The 26,046-nt window shown below is 49.1% G+C and overlaps 1 protein-coding gene across 2 annotated transcripts in view; it reads left to right on the top strand.

The window, feature by feature from the left end:
- The window catches only part of LOC101069656 (ephrin-A2-like), a 50,364-nt gene extending 26,568 nt beyond the window's left edge, over positions 1-23,796 (top strand). The window contains exons 2-4 of one of the 2 annotated variants that reach the window (XM_029827743.1): positions 16,951-17,243; positions 20,221-20,286; positions 21,613-23,796. In XM_029827743.1, the coding sequence (XP_029683603.1) occupies positions 16,951-17,243; positions 20,221-20,286; positions 21,613-21,737 (484 nt within the window). In that variant the 3' untranslated portion in view covers positions 21,738-23,796. The remainder of the gene's footprint in view (positions 1-16,950; positions 17,244-20,220; positions 20,287-21,612) is intronic. The other variant, XM_029827744.1, reaches the window with a different exon arrangement.
- The last annotated feature ends 2,250 nt before the right edge of the window (positions 23,797-26,046 follow it).

Here is a 26,046-nt window from a genome sequence, read left to right as displayed (position 1 = left end):
TGCCCCTCTACACAGATTAAAGGGAAGGAACACACACACACACACACACACACACACACACTCAGCAAGGCTTTGCTCTCCAAGCTTTTTTCCTTTATCAGTGGAAGTGGGGTGTAGCCATTATGCATATTCATTTAACGCATATTTATAATTAGGTCTCCAGCATTAAGTGGCTTTGACAGTATTTTCTAAATATTGCAAGTTCACAGTTGCAGCGTTATAGATGAATTTAACACAGATATGCTCACGCGTGTGTGTGTGCGTGTGTGTATGTGTGTGTGCTGGATGGCCAGTCTGTGTGTGTTTGTATAATGATTATTCCCCAGTGCCGCGGCTTCTTGGGGCTCTCAGCGTGCCAGCTGTTATCCCTTGCCGAGGGACTCCAGACACACATGCGAGTGCCTTCACACACAAGCGCGCACACACACACACACACACACACACACACACACATACACACACACGTGCAACACCGACTCCCTCACTCGTCACACCGGCTCTGATTCAACATTAATCAGTCAGCAGTGAATTTGTCTGTTCTTGCAGGACTGTCTCAGTGTGTGTGTGTGTGTGTGTGTGTGTGTGTGTGTGTTTGTGTGTGTGTGTGATCCCTGCTCTCTCTGTTCCCAAGCCCCACTAGTCCTCTCCTCTGTTAAAAGCCTTTAACCGTGTTGTGGTGATCCTGACAGCTCCCCTTTTTTAACCTTTATTCCTGATTCTGCACGCGGCTCCTCCGGCCTCAGTTTGGGCTCTTTCCCACTCCGGCTGTGTAGTTCAAAGCACGGGGATCCTGATTTCCTGCAAACTGCGGGTTAGGACCCGATCATGACTCACCGGCCCGCTTCTTCCTGCACCGGAAAAGTGCAGCGGCGCCGTCACTGCGACCTTCAGCTGCGGCGGCGAGACGTTGGTGTTTAAGTGATCGTGGGAGAAGCCCACTAGTTTTTACAGTGCAGGTTAGTGTGGGTTTCCATCTGGTCGAGACCGCTGGAGCTCCAGGACACCGCATCCTCCCGCGGTTCAGTGAGAGATCTTCAACAGTCACGATGAGGAAGTAAAGTAAAGAAAACCAAACATATGCAGCTGATTTTGGTTTTATTCTGGTTCAAACCTGCAGTAAAAAAAAAAAGTACAGTGTTTCCAAGGCTGCAAACACAAAGGAACTCGGGTACACACAGGGACAACTTTGTGCTCATCCTTGAAAAGAAAAGTTTTCCAAACTTCCCCAGGAAGAACTCTGATCACAGCAGAAAGCGCGCAGCCGCACCGGGGGACGATGACCCCCCCCCCCCCCCGGTGTTTTATTGTGAGGTCATGTCAGACAGAGACTTCAGAATGAGGAGGGGACCCAGTAACAGAGACCAGATGCAGACCTCCACTCTGAAATTGCTTGTCAGTTTTGTCAGCTTGACGAATGGCTGTTTTGGTGGCTCTGAGGCAGCAGCAGCCTGAGCCTCTGAGACGAGGACTCACCTCGGTCGCTCCTGGAGCGGCGGCTGCTCCGGCTTCGGCCCTCTTTTGCATCCTGCGTTTCGGCTGTGAGAGAAATCCATCATTTATCCTCTGTAACTGGATTCTGTGTCTCTTTGATAAATGTGTGTTTGACACTTTCACTGAGTTCCTGGCCGGATGTCCTTTATTTCCTCTGACAATACCCAGGAATCAGCAGCCAACATGTGAACTTTGCAGAGTTACGGGACGATTGGCCGCCGTCGCCCGGCGAGCTTGGTTACTCGAGGAGCGCTTCATTTGTTTCGTTCGTGCTGCATCGTCAGCAGCGGAACGTTTCAAACTGGCACCGCCAGAGAACCAGGTGGGGTTTGCGCCTCAGACAGGTTTAAACCTGTTTCTCCCCTTTCCTTCCTCTCAGAAATAATCAGCCCAGATAAATGAGAGCCTCACAGTGAGACCTTTTCTTCCGAGGGAAAATTGGAATCTATCTATAAAATTAGGCCCATTCTCCCCTCACGCTCCCTTTCTTTATTTTTTGATGGCCTGGTGTCTTTTCTCCTTATTATAGCGCTGCGCTGTGTAACAGAGACACTGATGGACTCACACCATCATGCAAAGATCAATGGAACATGACAGAAGGCTTTTTGGACCGGTATTTTTAGACGGAGCAGCACTGTGGCCTCTCCCTCTACGCGTCGTTATTAGAACCAAACCAGCTGCCACTTCGTGTGTGTGTGTGTGTGTGTGTGTGTCTTTAAAGGGATGTAGAAGGGCTGGTCAGGAAAGTGGCAAAGAGTGTCAGGTTCTCTTCTCCAGCAGGAGCAGCTGCGGCCTGTGTTTTTTCCTTTTAACCTCGTCTGGAGCTGCAGCGCCGTCCCGTCATTTTCAGTGCAAATTTGGCCTCGTTACTCTTCTTTGGTGAACGGGCTTTGGTGTTTTGTTCCTCTACTAGAGCTCCTGCCAAATCAAAGATGCTGCCTTTGAAAGCAGAACCCACTTTGTGCCCACTAATTTGTTAAAACATGATATTCTCCCGGGCTTTTGTCCTCTTTAAATATGAATATTGCCCAATATTGTAATATTAAATGTGGTGAATTATTAATCTGCTATAAACACAATGCAGATGTTCGCCTATTACAGGCTCGCAACAGCGTCGGTGTAAAGATCAAAGCAAAGACAAAGTAGAGATCCACAACTTGGGAAAAGTCGTTTGTATGCAGAAAACTGTGGAATTGGGGCAAAGAGAGTCTAAAGCCCTGACTAAACCACAAAGAGGAGGGACGAGAAAGTGCAGCTACAAAATACGACCCGAAGAGGAGACGAGAAGACAAATGTGACGAGCCTCCAGGTGAGGGACACAGGTGGAACACACCCGGGCGATTTAAAAGGAACCTTAGAAAAAGAGAAAATAACCTTCACATGAACAGGAAACTCCACAAAAAGGTCACAATAATCAAGTGAAATCCAGAACCGTGGCAGTTACGCTTTCACAGCTAATTACAGGGGTCGATGGCGTGACCTTGCCCCCGTCTGAGCTGATACTAAAGAAGGATCCTGTAGGTTACACAAATAAAGCAAAGATAGCACGCCTGGACGGACGACACCTACCAGCAGGACGTCTGTCTGACAAAGGAAAGGGGACATAGCGAAGGTTAGTCTCAAAGCCTGGACAGTTACAGTACAAACACGCCCGTGAATCATTTATGGGGAGGATTTGAACCTGAAATCGTACCAGAAAAATCACCCGGTCGTGATTGTACTGTACCGCGGGGGCAGACACCTATTAGCATAGTCGTGACATTCTTTGAATACTTTTTGGGACTCTCCGCTTTGATCCTGTTGGCAGAACTAAGCCATCTCCGCATGAAGAACCCTTTAAAAAATCAGGGCATGTATAATAGCTACCTAGCTTAAACCGTCGCTTTGATTCAGCCAGAACTACTCGCTGCTATTAGCCGTCATTTTAGGAGCAATTTGGAGTCGATTGCAAGGAATCAGTCGCCGTACTCTATTTATAAACCTCGGGGTGCTGATTGGACGGGACGCGGGCGCTCCTCACTGCATTGGCTGCACACACATAAAAGAGTGAGGCTGCGCGCTCACTGGCACGTGCACGGATGCAGCCGCCAGCTTACGCATGCGTGTCTTCTAATTAACATCTACTTCCCCTGAGCTGTAACGTACAGTACAGGCGCTAACAATGTATCCACACACACACACACACACCTGCTAATATGCTCTGAGTTTGCTAAGAGGCACCCCCCCACACACACACACACACACACACACTCACACTCACATATCCTCTTTCCACAGGGCCTTAAAGGGAAAAAAAATTAGACTTTCAGATCTTTGTACTTTTTTGGGGACTTGAGTGCGCCAGTGTGTTTCTGTCTCTGCGAGGGGAGGGGAGGGGTGGGCCGGTGTTCAGGCTTTGGGGGTTTAGAGGGATGGAGGGAGGGACGTGTTTGTCCACGTGCGCGCGCAGGAGCCAGCGACGGCAGAGAAACTGCGGCGCTATCGCTGCTTAATTAATCAACATCAAAAGACGGCATTAAAAATGGATGGAACCCGAAGCAACAGTTTGGCTAAAGTGAATTATTCAAGCCTGTGAAGCTTACCCACACATCCCATAAAGAGCGAAAATTCAGGGGCTTTTTTTTTTTACCGGCGGTGACCCCGTTTAGTCTCAGGTTTGCTGCTGAGGATCAATGGTCGCTCTGGCGAGGGAGTTTTAGGCAAACAGCTCACAGCGCACCATTCAGCCTCTTCTGTTGGAGCAGAATGCCATTAGTCTCAGTGCTGACCACAGTTACGGGCCCTTAGTTCCAAATTAAGGCTCTATTCCTTTTTCAATTAATGGCATTCTGGGAGGTGGTTTTCACTTAAATGAAAAAGTTGCTGAACTCTGAGATGAGGAGATCTTTAATCTTAAACTTCCTTCATTTTATCAGGGGAAAAGTTGAGTCCTTTATCAGGGCCGGTCTGGGGAAAGATGGCCGGGGGTTCAGAGTCGAGGCCGCGTCACGCATCTATTATTTTAAATGTCACTGAATATGTCAGAAACTCTGCCTATCACCTCCTGCCGGGAGGTCACAGCAGTGGCGTGAAATCAAGGCAGTAAAACGTTAAGACCCCTACCGGGCGGCGGTGTAAGGTGGCCATCCAGCACAGATGTGGCGGCGGCGTCTCATCCTGCAGCTGTTCCTGCCGGCTGGAAACGAGTGAGTCGGTCCTCCGAGTGTGTGAGCTCATCTCCAAACCCAGGCAGAGCACTTGTTAATGTTTCATTAAGGCTGTTTCAGAGAGGCTGTGATGGGCAGGCTGCAACTGGGAAGACATACACACACACACACGCACACACACACGCACACACGCGCACACACACACACACACACACACACTCTTCTTGCTGTTCAGCACACATATGTTGATGCTGCAGCAAATAAAAGCCCAACTGTCTTATTTCTATCCTGTTTTGATGTCAAGAGACGATCTGAAAATGGGCACCCGGCATGTAAACCGCACTGGGCGACACTGGCACACGCTTGTGCACAAAAACGCACGCACACACACACACACACACACACACACAGAGTCTGGCCGTGCATCTCTGGGCTCCTGTCTGCACATTGTGTGTGTGCAAATGTGTTTCTGTTCATCCTGTCAGTGAGTTCTTCTTCCCAGAGTGAAGAAGCAACACTGTGCATGTATTTGCACGAATGTGTGTGTGTGTGTGTGTGTGTGTGTGTGTGTGTGTGTGGGATGAGCACTGAAAGGAAAGGCTTTAGGCTTTTTGTGTGTGTGTGAGTGTGCTTCTTTCTTTCTTTTCCTCCCTCAGCGAAGGCCTATTTCTAGATGGGTTTGAGGGTCAAGGTTTGGCCACCGGTGGAGAAAAGCAGCGTTCCTATTTAAAAGGGAGGGGGGAGGTGTGTGCGTGTGTGTGTGTGTGTGTGTGGGTGTGTTTGTTTGTGCAGGGGGTAAACACACACCATCCTCTCTGAACCCCTGCTCCACCATATATGTTGTTACAAAGCATCCGAGCTGCTTTTGTATACATGCAACCCCCCCCCCCCCACACACACACACACACGCATAGATACACACACACACTCTCTCCCCCCCAGCAATGGTGTAAACGTAATTGGTGTTGCCGAGATAAAAGTCTGGGCTTTAATCCTTGACCCGCCTCGCAGCCACGACGGCTTCGCGCTTCCATTGAAGTTGTCGGAATAAACAACAAAAATAGTTTAAAATATAAAAAATTCATTTGGACACGAATCCCAGCCGCCGGCGTCGTCCTGCGCCGAGCTGGAGAAATCCCACGGTTAAACGAAACATCATAATTAGGAGGATGATGTCACGGAGCACCACGTGCTGACCTGGGTCTGGATTTAGCGTCCATTCAGGGAACCTTAGAGCAGATATACGATATATCGCTGCTGCTCTTTACGTCCTCAGACGGGGATTTTATCCAGTTAAAACCTCATTCCCGTAGCCGAGACTCTTGGAAAATATGGACCTGGTGGTTCGTGACCTCACTTACGGGATCCCCGCGGGAATTCTTCATTACTCCTACTCTTGTTATAGCCAAGCCGCGAGCGAGCTAACTGCAGCCGCTTTCGGTCGACCTCTTGCTTTATCGCGTGTAGGTCGTCTGAGTACAGCAGCAGCTTGGGTCTGCTGGAGAATGTGAGGTCCGCAGCATCAAAGGGAGGGAAAAAAGAGCCAAGTTACCAAAACAACTCGGGTGATTTACAAAAAAATCACCAGAAAATACAGACTGACCTGTTGCTATGCTAATTGTGTGACACAAACTGAGGAAACATTTCAGGTTTGGACGATAGAGCCTTGCATCCGAGCTGGGAAAGAGCCTCAGATTCATGCTATTGAAATGCTCGATCGCGCAGAATCTCCATCTAATCGCTAACGTTGTCTACGAATCCATTTGAATTCGAGAGAATGTAAAAATCCGACTGCTTTTACGTCCCCTTGGACCTGGAGGAGTTTGCTAATGGGATGTTATTTCCTGAAAAATTGGCACGACTTCTTTCAGCATCAAACGTCACGCGCGTTGCGCTGTAAACACTGTCGACACAGGCGTGGACATGATCACATGCTAACCAGAAAAACATGATAAATAACAGCCATCCCATAATGAGAGAATGTAGCACATCTCCATACGTGTCAAACAGTGTCGGAGGTAATCTGACGACTCTGCTGCCGCTGAGGTGTCACATCTCAGACACGTCTGAGGTGGAAAACTCCTACGACGTTCCCGTAATTCAAACAAGCGCAGCTGGATGGGAAACAACGGCAGATCAGATGTACGTTAGCGCCGGTTCATCCAAATGACTGGAAACGCGTGTTGCTAATGCAACATTGCACACGTCCCCTGCAGGTTTTCTTCTCGCCTCAACATAAACAAACACACGACCATTAGAATAAACAATGGCGGATGCTTCTTGGCAGCTGATTGGCTGTTTTCCAGCCTCTGTCTTTATTTAAGCTAAAAACAATTTAAGCTAACAACAACTGCTATAACAGCAACAAGACTGTCGCAGGTCAGTGTTTTTCATCCTATATTTTTAAAAGCAGCTTAGTGTGTGATAGGACAAGAAAAGTCTATTTCAACACAACCATCGCAACCTGACAAGAATTTAGCACTTATTTAGCTTTGCCATTGCTGTTAGTTATTGAAATTTGTACCCCGTCTTCCTGGCTGAATTTAGCAGGAAGAGGCTGTAGAATGTTACGTTTGAGGCCTTCTCATGAATTTTCATGTCCTAATCTAAACCCCAATGTGTACATAATTTATCAATAGCATTGATATTTATCAGATCCCGACGTGCTGATGCTAACGAGGCGTCTGTTGCCTCAGATACGTGGAGCCGCAGATGCTCCATTATCTGAGGCGAGAACATGTTGCGTATTCACAGGTCTGTCTTTCTTTGTCTCGGCTTTCCTGTTTCCCCCCCATTCCCAAATTGCATTGATCCCAGGAAACATCCAGCTGTTGCCGTGCGAGCATGAGCGCGATGTTGCTGGATCCAGATGTGACTCCGCAGCCTCGGCAAGATCGGGGCCGCCTTTGTCTTCATAATTAATCGACTGATTTGCATCGACTGTAGCCGTCGTGGACGGACCCAAAGCAGGCGGCGAAAAAAAAAACATCCCCGGAGGACATTTTTGTACGATCTTGTCTCCCCGTAGTCGAAGTTCTCAGTTGGTTGAAGGACTTCAACCATCACGAGGAAAGTAACTCCAGGCCCGTTTGGACTGCGACCTGACCGATGTTTGCGGCTCTGCTGGCGTCCACGCCTGCGTGCGTGTGGTGGGCGGAGCCTATCTGAGAGTGTTTGGGGAGAGAAGCGGGTCTCAGCGGGGCTGTTCTGGTCACGGTGCCTGAGCGCTCTGATTAATGCTCAGAGCGAGACGCCAGATGGAGAAAACAGAGGAAGAAGGAGAGAAACTGTTGGAATCCAATCTACTTCAAAGAGAAAAAGTTTAAATCTTTACGCAAAGACACAAATATTCTCCTGGTTCTGCAGTAAAGAACGCAGATTAGTGCAGCAGAGTGTGGAAACAGTCACATGTTCTCAGTTTCAGTTCTCCCAATGATTTATTCCACCTCCAACGTTCCACTGCTCGCTATGCGGAGTGATCCCTTCATTTTCCTCCCCAGCTGTTCCGCTGTCGCAGCGACTTTTCTCTCTCTGTCTTTGTCTCTGATGCATACGGCTAAAAAAGCTAATCAAAAACTGTTGTTCATCTACACCAGGAAGGGGGGGAGGGGGGTATTGGGGGGAAGGGGGGTCTCCAGGGGATCCAGCCCAGAACATCGGGATTGTCTGATCTCCTGGGTCTCAACTATATTCTGATTATGCATCAGGCAGGCAAAATGAGGGACTTTGCTTTGGCGTTGGTGTCGGGAGTTTGGTTTGGCTCCTCAGTTTGCAGCTGCTGGTGAGACAAGAGGAACCAGGAGATTCCAGCGAGGCCTCAGGTGAAAGTGTGCCTGGAAAACATTGAAAACCGGGATGAATGTAGACGCAGAGATCCCGCCACAGCTCCCAGGAGGGAAACTTTCTGGTTCATGTGTTAGCTCGCTAGCTAATGAGTGCCGTTCCGCCGTTATCGTAGGATCAAGTTGATGGTTTTAGTCAAAAATGATGGAGGACATGAGAAATCTGTTTCTCCCTTTCATTCGCTTCCTTTGATCTTTCACGACAAACGGAAATGCAGCGTTTTGAAGCGCAAAGGGAGAAAACAGTCGAGTCAAAAAACGTCAGAAGAGACGAGCGATGCCTAGAAAAAGAAAAAAAAAAAACAACGACATTTGACGGTGCTGCGGGGGCCCGGCCCGACTATCCGAGCCGCAGCGCCAAAGAGCATCGCCAAAAGTGTTCATTATTTCACCAAGACGGGCGTGAAGAAACACGGGTTTTGGTGAGGAGTCAAAGCTGCAGATGTAACCTTTGAAGAAGAGGTTTTTTTAAGAACGAGGAGGGGGCATGGGGGGGATTTTGGGAGATCAGTGGCTGGAAAGAAGATGAGAAAAGAGGGTTTGGGTGGCATGGGATTACTCCAGGATGTGAGGGGGGGAGACGGGAATGCAGGAAGACAGTGAGGAGCCTGACAGTCGCTCGTCTTGTGGATCTGCAGTAAATAAGCAGGAGGAGGCTGTCAGAGCTGCTTTGGAGAGCCGCCCTTGAAAAACAATACTAATCACAAAGATTTTGTTTGATTTGAGTTGGGCGGAACTCAGATGTTTAACTGCACGCAGCCCACACAGCTACTGCTGGGCAAAGCTCAGCAGAAAACCTTCTGAAGGTGGAAATGTTTGACTTTTCTTCCTCTTGAAACAAACTCGTTGCCACAAAGCTTCGTTTGAACGCCTGGAAGGCAAAAAGAGACGTTGTTTTGAGACTTCAGGCTGCAGGGCGGATGTGACAAACGTGCACGTCAGGATGGCACAAAGTCAAAAGAGTGTCCTTGAACGGATGGAGGAGCCATGAAGCTTCTGTTTATGCACAGAAAATGTCGCAGTTGTGAATAAATCCAGTAAAAGTTGGAGGCAGAAGCGACTTTACCTGCCCACACTGCACATTTAATGTGATTCAACTTTACTGATGTAGCATCTGTTCAATCTAGACTCCAGGTTACCCAAACCCAGAGCTTGACCCCCCCCCCCAACAAGCAGGAAGCACTCCCTTTAACAGGAAGAAACCTTGATCAGGACCAGGCTCATATGGCTGCAGATTAAAGGAGGAGGAGGAGAAGTACAGAATATATGTTTCATTACCAAAAACCACTTGATTTTATTCAATGTCATGGCGACGTTTAGCAGATAGCAAAGATTTAATCCAATCAATGTGGATCAAAGGCACATGAAAGCAACATTTGGAAAGCACAACCAACAGTATGATGCCAGATTTCCCAGACAGAACAGACGGAATGGGTCGATAATCACGTCCTAGTAAAGATTAGCAACTTTAGTTATCAGACTCCTGAGGTTGTTCAGGTAAAGTCTGTGTTTTGTTTTGTTCCTGAGTCGGGATGGAATCAGAAGTGAGTGGCAGAAGGAAAGATTGACACCAACACAACAAAGGACAGAGAGAGAGAGAGAGAGCGAGGAAAGAGAGAGAGAGGAGAGAGAAAGAGTGAGAGAGGAGAGAGAGAGAGAAAGAGAGCGAGGAAAGAGAGAGAGAGGAGAGAGAGAGAGAGAGAGCGAGGAAAGAGAGAGAGAGGAGAGAGAAAGAGTGAGAGAGGAGAGAGAGAGAAAGAGAGAGAGGAAAGAGAGAGAGAGAGAGGAAAGAGAGAGAGAGGAGAGAGAGAGGAGAGAGAGAGGAGGAGAGAGAGAGAAAGAGAGCGAGGAAAGAGAGAGAAAGGGAGAAGAGGAGAGAGAGAGAGAGGAAGAGAGAGGAGAAAAAGAGAGCAAAAGGAAAAAAAGAGAGAGAGAGTGAGAGAAGAGAGGAGAGAGGAGAGGAGAAAGGAGAGAAGGGTTAAAGAGCAGGAGAAGATGAAGTCCAGCAGCGCTGACCTTCACCCACAAATCGCGAACATTCAGCACATATGGCTCCATTTAATGTGGCGAGACTGATATCTGTGTGTGTGTGTGTGTGTGTGTGTGTGTGTGTGTGTGTGTGTGACCCATCATAAGACTTTGTTTACACTCTAATGTTTACTCGCCCATTGTCACGTGGACGTGGGTACTGTACATGTCTGTGTGTGTGTGTGTGTGTGTGTGTGTGTGAGTGCACGGACACAGTGTGTGTCTTAATGGGACTCCATTCAACTGTTTAATTACTCATTAGAGATGCTGCAAAGCAATCTATACAGCAGCTTTCCCCGGTCGCTCTCCTCGCCCTCCGCGACTTCCCGCCCGCAGAGACTCAAACGCTTTGACCCGAACTACATGGATTAGTTCACCTCGTCAATCTGGATCAATCCACCCTCTCGGGATGAAGATCTTCCAGCCACAGCGAGTGACAGACATTTAATATGTCAGTCAGTGGCGCTCGCTTCATGTTCGACATTTAACGGAACATTCTGGAATTAGCTAGTGGGCTAACTAGCCACCTCGGAATCGGGAGCATTCCTTGCAGCGCTGAAGGAGTGAGGCTGTAATCCTCTTTGTCCCGATCCTCGACGGTGGAACTTTTAACAGGATTTGCCTGCCGGGCCCGAAGAGTCGCTGCAGGATATTAAAAGTTAATGACGGTTTAACCAAAACAGACCGGAGGTTTCTGCTCCGAGAGGGCCGAAGATGTCCCGCTCAGACGGGCTGAGGAGATATTCGGAAGTATCGCCGGGGAAAACTTCCCTCTCCATCAACAACGGAGGTGTAAATACGGGACGTTCCTCGGGGACGCCGGTGTGGACTGCAGGATGGGTAATTCTTCTTGGCGTGCTGAGACGCCAGCCATCAGCTCCCCGGCTCTTCGCTCCGGGCCAACCTTGTCAATACCAATACAGCTCCGCCGCTGTTTACGCTGCCAGAGCGGCACGTCGTCTCAAACAGGGGGGGCCCGACGCAGGCGTGCGCCCCCCCCCCGTCTGTCAGGGTGTCACATCTGCGGCGTGGACTCTCATCCCGGCTGTCTCGCCGACTTGTCCCGCCTGTCCGTCCATCAGCGGCGTTGTCGCTGTATCTGTCTGCACGCCGGTACATTTTGGGCCACCGGAACGTTAGCGCTCCCCCCAGGAGGGTGTCTGAGGATCCCCCCCCCCCCCCCCCCCCACCACCACCACCACCACCAGAATGGTTGGTACACTGTCAGGCTGTGTGGGGGGAGGGGCTGCGCGTCATAACCTCTCAAATGTGTTGAATGTCACCATGGTGATCCATGGCGGACATAATCCGCAGTGACAGCTGCAGAACTTGTCTGACATCTCAAGTGTTTCTCCTGGTTCTGCGACACTGGCGTCGCCTCCACGCACGCGCCTTTCATGTTCGCGAGGATCAAAGGGTCGTTAGCTTAATTAAACGCCCGCACCTGCGTCTCCTCCGCGCGTGTTCATGTTGGACCTACATGGCGCCTGATCGGGAACGCACGCTAACACATTCTGACACAATGTGTCATACGCCCTTGTGTGCCGCAACACGCGCGCGTGCACACCTGATGCACGTGGGCGTGGGTCCAACATGTGTGTGCAGGGGAGGTGACGTACGCCTCAAGCGCGGTGTGTTCAGGAACACCTCATCCTTAAGCGTGAGCAGCTCAGGTGTTTTACAGTGTGTGTGTGTGTGTGTGTGTGTGTGTGTGAGTCCTGAGAGAAGAAAGGTGGATAACTGGAGGAGAGTGAGTGTGTAAGCGAGTGATGACAGGAGAGGAGAGGATGGAGAGTCATGTGGAGTTAATTAGGAGGACTGAGCGTGGCTGCACCAGCACTGCCACTCAGGGACTCAGATTCTGCTGTTTTCTGGGTAGAATTCAACAATTTAGGGTTCCAGGACGTCCTCCCGGCGCTCTCTCTGAGGCGTAAACCTGATTTAATGAGGGCATTAAAGACTCAGACGCAGTGTGACGAGTAATTGGGACTGCTCTCGCCACCTTCGAGTCCAGGGGATCGAAGCTATTGATTTGACTGGTGTTAGAGGCCGGAGCCCAAACTTCACACGCGCGAGTACCTGAAACTTTTAGCTCCTCGTGACTGCGGGTGAGGAAACCATGACTCGGCACCACTAGAACCAGTCCAGAACCAGCCCCTTCAGATTTGCTGTTATTGAATGTTTTTGACACAAGCTGGAGGCCTCGAGGCAGCGCGTCTACTGATTCCGTACTTAGATCCAAATGTCCCTGCTGTGCTTAGCGCAAGTATTCTTTGTAAAATCAAGGAACAATCTGTGAGTTCTCAATAAAAGATCAAAGAAAACAGCGATATTAGTGAAAAGTCAGACATGAAGCACAGCACACATCAATTTCAGAGCATCAGTTCGTGATTACGTGAGGAGAGTGGTGCACCCTGGGAAATTGGGCTTCTACGTAGCTTTCACAGATAAATAAATGCGTTGAGTTTTAACACGTGGGGAACATCAAAGGAGTTGTCCCCTGAAAATTCACTTTTCTCTTCTAATTTTAGAACTCTACTCTACTGTATTAACATTTTTTCAATAATTTCAGTTGCAGGATGTAACTTTTTCACTATAGTTAGCTTACTGGGCTAATTAAAGCTAACATTTAATGTGCTTGATAGTTCATTTTGGCAAGTCAAGGTTGTTGTAGAACATAGTGAAGATCTAGACAAGCAGAAAGAAAAGATCAGTTATGGGGGGGGTGTAAGGTGTGGGTAGTGATGCTTCCTTTGATGTGGGCTGGTTGATCCGGCCTGCTGTTTAGGACGCATGCAGGTATGGTAAACATCCCCAACCAGAAGCTTTGATCTCAGCCTTGCTGGAAGAGGATGCTGATGACTCAGTGTTGCCTGAATACTAAGGAATGGCCTCCGAACACACACGCACACACACACACACACTCTTACAGAAGTATATACAGTGAGTCACATGTTCAGACTGTCGCACACACGCCTCCCTTCGCCTCTTTTCCCTCCTCATCTTTCAGTTCAACTTTTAACCCGCTCAGTTTTTATTTTCCCTTTGATCCTGGATCCTGCTAGCACATTATTTGATGCCGACTGTGTTCCGGGTCCTTCAGCGGAGTCTGACTAACACTCGCCGGATAATTCAATTTTTCTAAAACGGCGAGGAGAATCTGTCAGATATCTGGACGAAACCCTTCTGATCAACCCCAAAGAACAGAAAAAAATCACAGGACAACAAACCTTTCGGGGCTAATTTAAAACCCTCTTTTGTTATGAAGACGCCATCTTTCCTGAATCTAATTAACACCTTTTTCTCCACTCGATATTTGCAGTTTATTGTCAGAATTTCGAAAAAAGCGAATAAAGGTATCGCTGCCGCCAAGATAATCATGTTTTATCAGGTGGAAAATATCAAATGTAATTTTAACGTATACATATTAACATATATAACATAATTCAGATGAGTGGATTTTGTTGAAATGTACATTTACACCCGTCTCAGCAGATTTCTATGAATTATTATTATTCTTATGAGACGGACCCAGAGTTACTGAAACTGGTGCGTTAGCGTTAAAGTTTGTGACCGTTGCTCATCCGCAGGCTCACAATAGCCACAATAACCACTGGCTGGTTAGCTGATGAGCTGAGCACAAATCCAATTAGCGACATGCTCCAGCTAGTTATGATAATACCAGTGATTATGGACGTGCACGTGTGAATGTCGCGTTTGCCAGATTTAATAGAACTCAGCATCTCAAGGACCCTGAAATGCATAAAAACTGATCATGTCGGAGTCATTAGCACCTAATTTGAGTGGCTTCTTCCAACGTCACGTGCACATGCCTGTCACACACCCGCCCACACACTGACGGTCGTGTGAGTGCATTCCTGTGTCCGTTTCGGCCCGTGCAGGTGTGTGTTTAATTCCCAACGACACTCAGCCTTACAGGGTGGCGGGTCACACACACACACACACACACACACGCACACACACACTCACGTTGTGAGGCTGTCCTAACATTTACTCTGTGCCAGCTTGAGGTGTGCACACACACACGTGCACGCACCACAGAGTGCTGCTGGGCGGCTCAATAATGTATTCCTGCACATTAGTGTCTTCTTGGGTTGAACATCTTCGCTCATCCAGACCTACTTTGCCAAACACACACACACACACACACACACACACACACACACACACACACACACACACACATGGACTTCACTGTAGGCCCTAAGCGCTGAGGCTCAGATGGTCCTCATCCATAAATGCATCAGTGCACAATCGATAGGCAAAGCACATTTGCCTCCAATGAAACCCGACTGAATCTTCTATCCTTCAGCCGTTGTCCTCTTTCTTCTGTCCTGCTCGCTCCATACACTCTAACTATCGGCCTCTCACTGTTTTCCTCCCCTGCCTCTGCTCCATTTCCTCCCCCTTTCTTTTTTTTTAAGCTCTTTAATTCTCCCTCCGTCTGTTTCTTTCCCCTTTAGTAGTTAATCGGACTTGATTGGGAGCAGAGAGAGCCGGAGAGAGCTCCCCAGTGGATCAATGCCTCTAAATGATCTGTTCGGAGTTCCTTTAGAACCTGCGAAACTGGCTCTGATAGGGCACCGAAGCATGAAGGCACTCATTTCACATCTAACTCACTTCCTGATTCACCCTCTGGGAGAAGGCTAGGGGCGCATTTAGAGGGATAATTCGTCCCAAAGCTAAATATCCTGCTAACTGGGGCACCCAGACCCAAACGTCTCCATCCCAGGCAATCAATTACCTCCAAGGTGAGGTGGGGTGGGTGATAAACTTGTTTAAAGTACACAATCAGCGCACGTGCGGGCCATCAGGGACATTACCAATGCCCGACAGCTTGGCGTGTTTGCGGTTGCCTGATTGAAGACAGTTTTCCTGCTCCGAGAAACATGATTTGATCGTGTCCGGCGGCTGAATCTTAAACATGTTTGCTGCCGTTGGCGTTAAATTAAATTGATTCTACAAAAGATACCGGCGATGCCGACAAAGGCGTTCGATAAGGCAGAATCCGACTGATTAATTTTCAACAATTTCATGAGAAAAGTCTCAAAGTAGAACTGAAGGTTACACATATCAAGTCATAACCTTGGGACATATTACCGAATATTAAAATATCTTGTGAATTGTGTGAAGTGCTGTCCGTGTGGCGGCGTCTATATTTACATATTTCCAGCAGTGTGCAGAAAAAGCAGCGGGTTAATTACGCCAATAACTGTGTGGACTGGAGGAAAATGCTGTCATTTATTCCTCTAAATTCCTCCTTCAAGTTCTGGTTATACAGGGAACATTAATGAGGCGCTGATGAAACATGACGAGCTGAAACCTGCCTCAGCTCAGACTCTCTCTCTGATTTCTGACTTCATTTAAATACAGAATCCTCCAGCTGTACCCTCATTACGCTGCAGGATATCATTCTGAATATAGAGAGGCGTCATGGAAAAGGCCAAATGTGGCGGGATAAAGTGAATCGTTGGTTTTGTTTTTTAAATTTTCCTGTATGTCAAGGGTAGCAGAAAGGTAGGATACGCACAGCTTTTTCCTTTGTTGTGCTCCAGTTTGCCTCCATTATAGGCGACAGCGCGGGCTCAATTGGGAGGTTTATGCAGGGAACAAACGCAGCCATATGTTTTTAATGCACTATGACTGTAGCTCTGCCGAATGGGCTGCGGGTTCCATATGTTGGCTGTATTTACCGAGCTGCGAGCACGCCGAGCAGAATCAGTGACATAAACCCCATAATGTGCATATGCGCTAGCATTTCTTTAGAAGTCACCTTTGACATATTCCTATTCATCAGGACAGCCCCAGTGATCCGTATGTGTACCGAACTAAGTGGACGGTCGATACAGACGCCGCCCGAGGGCCTGGAATAATAATGTGTGCTCTCTTCCATCACATGACCCACTTCTCCTGAGTAACGCACAAGAAAGCTAGCTCAGGAGCGAGCGTGCAACTAATATCTCCCCTGACACACAAGCCAGAGCTTTATTAAAATAAAATCTATTAAACTGACCCATAAACAAAGAAATCTTCATTGATTCTCCCGAGCTCCTCGTGTTTCTTTAATAAGCGGAAAAACACCCTCCGGGAGGACTTTTGCCGCGGTCGGTCGTGACTCAGGTGCTCCTGAGCCTCTGTCAGCAGGCGTTTGCGGAAGTGTCCTTGAGCAAGCGGCGAGGCCTCCGTGGGGTCGCGGCTCTGCAGACTCTGACCTCAGATCTGCCCTTGGACGCTCAAATCAGACAATTGTCCCACCGTTTCCTGTAATTAAAATGGACACTTGCTGCCGTCCCCTCGCTGTGCACAAAAAAGTCCAATGTAGGCGGTGAATAATAATAATACTGTCGTGGAGGAAGTGGAGCTGTTGGACGAGGAAAAGTCTCCGTCCACTCACTGTGTGTATTTATGCCTCGCCCTCCCAGGTTCTGGCATGGAGAATACCGGGTGGCGGTGAACATCAACGACTACCTGGACATCTACTGTCCCTATTACGAGGGTCCGCCATCCCACGGCCGCATGGAGCGCTACATCCTGTTCATGGTCAACCATGAGGGCTACACCACCTGCCAGCACAGGATGCGAGGCTTCAAGCGCTGGGAGTGCAACCGCCCCAGCGGTTCCGACGGACCCCTGCGCTTCTCCGAGAAGTTCCAGCTCTTCACGCCCTTCTCCCTGGGCTTCGAGTTCAGGCCTGGACACGAGTACTACTACATCTGTGAGTACCTCCCCGCGGAGCAACTGTAAACATCAGGCCTGAGGATAAGTGGCGTGCTCAGCAAAGTGTTAATGTCAGCAGGCGCAGTTTGGAATCACCTCTATTTTACCCGTATCGATGTCTCTCCTTCCTTAAAACAAGTGACGTATTAGTGCCACCGATTGGCTGCCCCCACCCCCCCCCCCCCCCCCCCCCCCCCCCCCCCCCCGGGACTATTCCGGAAAGCAGTTTAAAAGATATCATTTCCACCCGTCGGGCGGGTGACAAATAACAGCTTCAAATGACTCCTAAACATTGTTGTCAGCCGCTCGCTCGCTCGCTCTGCCAGGTGGGCGGGACGAAGCGGCTGCATCCGGGCGGTTAAAGAACGTCAGCTGGTAATCACAGAAAAACACGTGAGATTGACTTTCAAAAGCTCCGCCGTCAGCAGCCCAACTTTCTGATGACCTCAGCGTCTCCTAACGGGATGTTTGCCCGTTTGAAGCCGCAGACGAGATGGCAGATTGGGCCGAGCTGCGTCCCCGACTGACGATGAGCCGCATCCGACCAGGATCTGAGCGGCACAAACGCGGCTTTTCCTCTGACCTCAGGAAACCTTTAGACCCCTGCCTTGTTTAGACGTCACATTCCGTATTAAATGAGACATCATCTCTGAGAGGCTAACTCGGTTAGCTTACCTAGGCTACGCCTTCAAAATAAAAGCCGCGTCGTTATTACGTGCATGACTAGTCGCTCATTCACGTTTGATTCCTAATTTCCCAGTAATTTTATGCCGGCTGGGCCGGGACAGCCGAAGGACCCAGGATGGATGTGGCCCAGCCGATGTAAAACGTCTAAATTATTGAAACCAGTCTTCCCAGTGGTTTCTGCTCAGCATTATTCAAACATGAAAACCAATCTGTGGACGATTCGAGCCGCAGCCTCACGCCGCTCCCTTTATTCCTCCCCTGTGCACCGCTTGAAAACTGACCTCCACTTTTTTTTCGGAGCAGGGGGTTGATGTATTCTCACCACGGTCCCCCAGTTCCAGAGGAGAGGCCTGTGGGTGCAGCCCATTTCTCCGCTGGGCCGTTTGCCCTCGGGGAGTTACTCTGACCTCGCAGTGACTTTCTTCTCCTCAGACGGCAGAAAGAAAGACGCCAAACAGAAGAGACAGTTTGTTGTCTCGGCTGAAGGGTCGGCTCACACCTACGTTATTCCTCTGAGATGTGGAAAAACAACTGGAAGCCAATTAAAGTTCGGAGCTTTTGATGTGCACCAAAACAAGCTCAGCTCAGTGTGAGATAAAGTCTTGATTTGACTCCACGTGAAGGATCCGGGGTGGCGAATAGCTGCGGCGCAAATTCCAGCGAACCTCTCATTTTCCAGCGCATAAGTATCACGTGCACGGCGGAATCTCTGGCAGCGATAATGAGATTAAAACGATATTCTTCCTCCAAACGCAAGCCCTCCTTTGCATCAAACTGGTGCCTGATCTGTCACAAAGGCACAGCGGGGCCGAGTCGGGCCGGGCGTAGAGAGCAGCAGATAACAGTCGCCCCATGTCCTACTGCACCTTTCCCAGTCGGGCCCCAGGAACACACACTGTTTTGTTTTCAGGTCGTGTAAGGATGGAGAGGGCCCCTCCAGAGCTGGATAGTTGCTGACAAACGTATTGTGTTTCTGAGACCCCTGAGGGCGGGGTGCAGTCTGTGATATTGTTGTGAGTGTGTGTTGTGAAGTGGTGGGGGGGGGTCAGTTGTCAAGCGATTGTGAGTCCGTGAAAGGCCGTGTCCGTCATCTTGACTGACAGCCACACAGGTTTTTGTCTCCGGCTTTCTCCCATACAAACCTAAGCAGGCTCTCTCTCTCTCTCTCTCTCTCTCTCTCTCTCTTACACACACACACACACACACACACGCAGGCCCACACTGATGTGTGACGGCAGCACTTCAACGGTTTTCGCTGATGAGGGCAGGCGCTCCACCTAACACCACGTCGAGGTCTGATGGGGAGCCGTTGCCGTGCCAACGTGGCCTGTGATGGGGTTGACATGTTGACGGGACAGCTCCGCCCCTTACTTTCCCCAGCTGCCACCTGATGAGGCTGAGTGATTCCCAGTGGGGTTCCTGGGTGGATGTGCTGGGAAACAGTAGTTTAGCAGAACTGATGAGATTTTTAAAGGGAAACGGGGCGAGGGGGAACCTGCTGCTCCAAAGTGTTGCCATTTTCCCCACAGACACAGTTGGGAACTAACAACAATACAGAGAAAGCGTGTTAGGACGCCAGTGGGCTTCACAGGTGGAGCCGTCAGTGGATAAATCAAAGAAATGTGAGATGAAAGGAAGCAAAAAAAAAAGTGGGTGAAGGGCGCCGAGAGGGTGGAGGGAGGAGCTGTGGGTGGAAGGCGGGGGAGGAGAGGGCAGAGATGGGGTCAGATTTATTTCCTGCCCGCTATGGTTCTTGATGACGGTCCTTTCTCGGGTCGCTGTGGGCTCCGGCAATCTGGCAACCCTCAAGAGAAAAGGGCAAAAGGTCAGCACACGCAGCCCCCGCAAGTGGCACACCCCCTCCTTCACAGTGGTGTGTACGTGTGATGGCACTGGTCTACAGTTTCACTTCTCTGCCGCCATAGCAACAGACGTCCTAATTTCCTATGTAATTTAAGAGTCTGCACAGATGTCCGACCCCTGTTTTCTCCAGCATTCGGTGTGTTTACAGGTTGTAAAAATGCTCCAAACGATGAGTTTCGGGAACTTTAGACACTAAAATAACCATCAGTCCAAAAAACATTCGGTTTCTCTCTTCCACCCCATAAACAGGCTGATACTTTGGGGGTGAAATGAAGTTCTGATTGGTCATGGAAGGGCACTCAAATGATGGTCTGGCACAAAAGTAAAGGGGGTGGGGCAACATTAGGGGCTGTGGATGACTGTTAGTCTGCATTGATGCACTTTATCGCCCTGACAACGGTCTTCTCTTGCTTCCTCTTTTACAGCCTCCCCCCATCCCAACCACGTGGGCCGAGCATGTCTAAAGCTGAAGGTGTATGTCAGACCTCCAGGTAAGTCATGCTCTGACTGCACACACACACACACACACACACACACACACACACGCGCACACACACACACGCACAGACCTAGATTGGCTATCAGACTAAAGTGTGGGGGGGGGCGAGAGTTCTGATGGAATGGCCCAGCAACACTCTCTGCTCTGATTCACTGACCAGCCAGGCACCACTTTACACCTTTAACACATGCGCTGCTGTGCACTGCCGGCGTGCACGTGCGCGCTGAGTGGCATGCACACTCCACGTCACATCACATCACATCACCCTGGGTGTGAGCCAGACCTTCTGTCCTTGCAGAAAGGGAGCAGAGCGGGGCTGAAAGCTGCTCTCTGGAAGGTTACCGAGCCTCTGCACTACTTTTCCACTGAAACTAGAGAGAAATCTAATCATGAACCCATCACGCGTGGTGGGAGTCCTATCTAATAACGCATCTCATATGGGTTGTTTTTATTGATAAAGTCCTCATTAAACATCAGTCTCATGTAAAGGAATAAAGTGTGCATTAGTGTCATATAATGCTGTTTTGGTTCCAAAGCTGCAGGATGCACAGAGGAGTGTATATCAGCGCAGACAGGCCCTGACATCCACACTGGCTCTATTATAGTTAAAAATAACTCCCATTTCGACGGGATCTGGATGCAGCAGGTTTTCTGCTGCTTGTGTTATCTCTCTAGCTGCTCTCTGAGGCAGACCTCTAAGTCAGTCCAAAGACCCAAACTCGGGTAGACGTGTATTCCCCCAGATAATGGCGCAGCTCTGAAGATCACGGCCGACAGTTGGCCTTTCCAGGCTCTGATCGCTCCGGTTCTGTACCAAAAAGGTGGGAGGAAGGTCTCTCCTCCTCCACGATTACTGAAACAACTTACAGTACATTCTTTCCCACTGTCACTGCTCAGAGATCCATCCCCGCTTTAGTCATCTGTCTGACAGTGCAGCTTCCATGTTGTCTGCGGAGGCAGCAATGATCTGTTACATGTGTGTTTTTGAGCGTGTGTGTGTGTGTGTGCGTGTGTGTGTGTGTGTGAGCTGCTCCAGATTCGGAGCCTCTGTGATTAAACTGTAATTAGGTTGGTTAAACCCCCTGCAGAGCTCAGTTGCTGTCATCGTCTCCTCCTCCTTCCTTCCTCCCCACAGCCCCTTCTGACGTCTTCTTTCTGTCTTTTTTTATACTTCTGATCCTTTTGTGGTCCCCCCCCCCCCACACACACACACACAAACCCCCTCCATTGCTTGTAGACTGTCTCGTCTTTGTCTGCATGTTCCTTTCAAATTCAGAGGTTTTGTCGCTTTTTGTCGCTCTCCTTTTTTTTGTTTCAGATGGGTCGGGATACGATTCTCCAGAGCCGTTTCTGACTGACGGCGATCCGAGCTGGAGGCCGGGCTCCATGGCACCGGTCGCCGCTCTGGCCGTGCTGCACCTGGGACTCTTCTCCTGGCTGTGAAGCCCTCTCCTCCATTTCCACGGAGCTCCCACCCGCGCTGGGCTGGCTGTCCCTCTAAGTCCACCACCCCTCAGGGAAGCCCTCTGTCTCCATCCTCTCCTCTCCATTCTCCACCTTTATATGAACACCAACCACCCCCACCCCCACCCCCACCCCCTCCCACTGCCAGCCCCCTCCTCTACCCAGCCATGGACACCACTTCTGTAGGCCTAGCTGAGAGGTTTGGGCCTGAGGTGTCACCTCTGACCCTGAAACTTTGGGTAGAACAGAACCTCTCAGCTGGGGGAAACGTCTCTGCACTCATATCAAGGGTTCCGTTTGATTAGACGATCGACTCTCGGCCACCGATGGGGTGGATGTAACCACGGCTATGATTAAACTTGTCGTTCCAGTGCGATTCCCATCCTCCAATCATGGCAGGACGCATTAAGCGATAGGCCTGGTTGCACAAAAATTGGATTCTTCTCACATTCCTGTCCCACCGTTGAAAGAAGAATTAGATGAGGCCAAGCTTGCATTGTAATTGAAATTCTATACTGTCTGGACCAAGAGAGAGAGAGAGAGAGGTAGAGAGTGAGAGAGAGAGACAGAGAGAGAGAGCAAAGTTAGAGAAATGGAAGAGATAAAGTGACCCGGGCCAAAAACAATGCGGACACGGGTTTCAGCGCTACGGGAAATTTAATAGGTGTTGATATTTTCTGACTCTGTTTAGAATCACAGCAATGCTATAATAAAAAAATGTATTTTCTTTTTTACTTTAATATCATATTATAATGACAAATATAATCATAGCCTGTTTGGGGTGGATGTCGGTGGGTTTGGGGAGGTATATATTTTCCAATGGGATGTGTTTTGTCTTATTAATGTTTCTAAACAAAGCATTTATCACGGCCTGGCTCGCACAGGAACCTTCAGCACCGTCTGATGTGGACCGGGTGACTTCTGGAACCATGACTTTCTCATTTATGAATGTACCACTGGTCACCCACTTCTTTGTCTTTGTGTTACCATGACTGCGGCCACTTACAGAACTTTTTGGGACTGGCGGAGGCGACGGAAACGAAGCGACACCCAAGTTGCATGAGCACTGTGAAATCTTTGGATTGAGCTTGATGATCTATTTTTTCATGGGTGGACAGATCCAAAATGGCCGCTCTCCTGCTCTACGCGAGACTTTCTCCAGACTTTTTCCTCTTCGTTTGGATTCTCCCGTCTGAGACACCGACCCGACCCGGGCCTGGGTGTGAGGGTTACACCGACGGGTTGAAGCACCGCTGACTGTCGCAAACGTGTCGAGGTGTGCGTGCGGTAGCATCACAGAAACACACGTGCACATGCACACCATCCTGTAAATATCCAGCCTTTGATAACAGGACTGTTCCTCTGAGCGTTCACAGACTTGAAATGGCAACGGCGCAACGAGCGAGCGAGCGAGTGAGGGAGAGAGAGAGAGAGAGAGGGAGGGGAAGGAAGCGTGTGCAGATGTGCATCACAGGACTAAAGTGGATATCATGAATAAGCACTGTGAACACACACATGGTGACACACATACGACAAACACATGTGTGTTCAGACCTAGGAACGCAGACCCGGACATTGACACATACATGGCATGCACATACACACACAAACACGCACACACAGGCCAAACATAAACAAAGGGAGGCACCTGCTTCCCTCTTTTATCTTATTTTTGTAGCATTTAAAATCACTGTTATTTACTCCTGTGTGGGAACGCAGTGATGGAGGTTTCGCCTGTGGAAGATTAAAAAAAGTGTTTTCTCTTCTTCTATTCCACTGATGCTGTCCTTCTGTCGTTCCTCTTCTCTGGTTCGTGGTTGGTAGTGGTAGGATGCCTACAGGTTTGAGCGTCATGTAAGAGTTTCTTCTGTTTGTGCTGTTTTTTCGTTCTTTTTTTCCCTTTTTTTCTTCATTCCTCTGCAACCGCGGCCTCGGCCCGCTGAATCCCGTCAGTCAAACGTAAACACAAAAGTCTGAGCGAGGAGGGAAACACACAAATAAAGATTGTCTTTTTGTCTACCGGAAAAGAAAAAAAAAACCAAACGAGTGGAGTCTCATTTGATTGCCTCAGGTTCCTGTCGGGCCGCGTCGCCGACCGTGCCGTCCTGCGGTGTCAAAAGTCGCGGGGACGTGGAGCGCCGAGCTGTCAGTTAAAGCGCGAAATTATTCCGATGGAATCACCGCTCTCCCGTCTCCCTCTGCTCCTCCCTCAGCGACATGACAGCCGATCAGAACTGTTGACAACAGTTGGGAGTCAGACGAGCTTGATAGTTTCTGCTGGTTTTCTTCACGCTGGGATGCTAAATAGGTTTTGGGTTCTCTCCTGGTCTCTGCGGATCTCCTACTCTGGTTTCCTTCCACATTTCAATCCCAGGTGCATTCCTGCCTTTGGTTTGTTCATTTTAAAGGGCAAAACTGCCCAACAAACAACAATTACTGCAGTTCTGTGTAACAGAACACTTGTTTCTGCTTCTTATCAGTCTTAAATCATCTCGTGACCCCTAAGAGTCACCCTGTGACCTGTGGCGAGGGCTGCTGACCCCTGCCTGGAACGGCTGCCACTACTCCAAACAATTACCAGCCCTGTTTTAAAGGTGCCATTTGAAACTTCTTTGGGTGAAAAAAACCTTCGAGAAATGATGTTTTTAGGGGGGAAAAAGGAGGCACATGAATAATAGATGAGCTGCAGCCGGCCATGTTTGGCCCTCCTGCGCGAAGTGAGCTAATGGCTATCGATGTCTTCAAAGCTAGTTTCCCTCTAATTGCTTCACTTGAGAGCTCAATTCAAGCTGCAGCGAAAAAGGAGACAGCAGAATGAAATTATCTCGGAATATTGAGACGCTCGCTCGCACGCTTGCCATGCGAGCGTCAGATATCAGCGGAATTAGCCTGACGTTAAATGAAGAGCCATCAAGCAAAGCCCCGGGACCTTCCCAAAGACGGGTACAACTGGACTGGAACGGCAGATGTTCTCCTGGAAGTTACGCATAAACTACAGATTGGGGAAATGTTACAGCGCACATGATATTAATTAATCACCTGATTATCTGGGCTAATTCCATTGGCTGGAATTCGATTCATGTGGGACGGCAATTAAGAGAAGATTTTTGGCCCATATGATGTTGGTGTTGGCAGGAACTGACAAGGAAAGCTTGGAAATGCAGATGGCGACCCCTCCCCTCTATTCTTTTCCTCTATTACCCCCAACCCCCAAAGACTCTTTTCCTCTGTTGATTTCTTGCTCTAGCAGAGACACCGTTAAGCTACACGCAAATTCAATCCCCCTTCTTCCACTTTTGTCTGCGGTAACTGGAATGATTTAGGAATTATGGAATTAGGGCAGCGTCGCCATCCCTATTAATGAGGAAGGGCATGATGAAAGAGCTCGATCGTGAACGTGCCATCTGGAGTCACTGTTACATTTGGGTGCAATCGTTTCTTTTCCCCGCTCCCTCTTCTGTCTCTCTCTGGGCTCCCAAATATGTGCATTTTACACCTCAGCTGTAGTTACGGAGGAAATGCAAATTCTCACTGTGAGACGATGCAGCGGCACAGCAGGAATGTCAACTGCGGACCACATGCCTATACGTTGATCCCCACAAACACAGGAGTCTGCATGAAACATGTGTTATTGCTGAATAATGCATTCTATGTAGACTCTATTAAAAATACATGGGCAAAGGGAGGGGGCACCATAGAGACACCATGGGCAATTTGCTGAAGGCTGCCGGAGCATCCCCTGTGCCAATTTGGAGCTGTCTGATAATATGGCTAACTGTAGGTCATGCAGAAAGGGAAAACATTTAGTTTAGTGCTGCTTACAGAAAGGGCGCTGGAGGGAGAAAACAAACACACATCCGTTTTCCGTGTAGACGTTAACTGATAACGTTGACTGGCACTATGCCTAGTGGTCACCTTGAGCAGGCGCTTTTATGTTGTTTTGTTTTCAACCATAAAACTTGTTGAATTACGCAGCAGATCTGATGCCAGAGGCTCGGATTTTAGAGCATCCATCAAGAACCCGGCATGGGGGAAAAAACGCACCCAGACGCCTGTATTCTGGCCAAGAAAAGCAGAGAGGGAAGTGGGGGAGAGGGGGAGGTCTGGGTGAAGGGTAAATGCTGCACCCATGTGGGGAAAGTGAGCAGCGCCTCTTCCGCCGTTGAAGTCATATGACAGGACATGTGCTGCGTTCGTGGGCCGAATGGAAACGTCAGAACCATTACTCGCTAACCAACTTTAGATAATACCAAAGAGGAAGCGTAATTATCACATATCACACAATTTA

This window comes from Takifugu rubripes, chromosome 2 (assembly GCF_901000725.2).
Source record: "Takifugu rubripes chromosome 2, fTakRub1.2, whole genome shotgun sequence".
NCBI lineage: Eukaryota > Metazoa > Chordata > Actinopteri > Tetraodontiformes > Tetraodontidae > Takifugu > Takifugu rubripes.
Note: the sequence above shows the minus strand (reverse complement) of the source record. Positions and strands in the feature narration are given on the sequence as shown.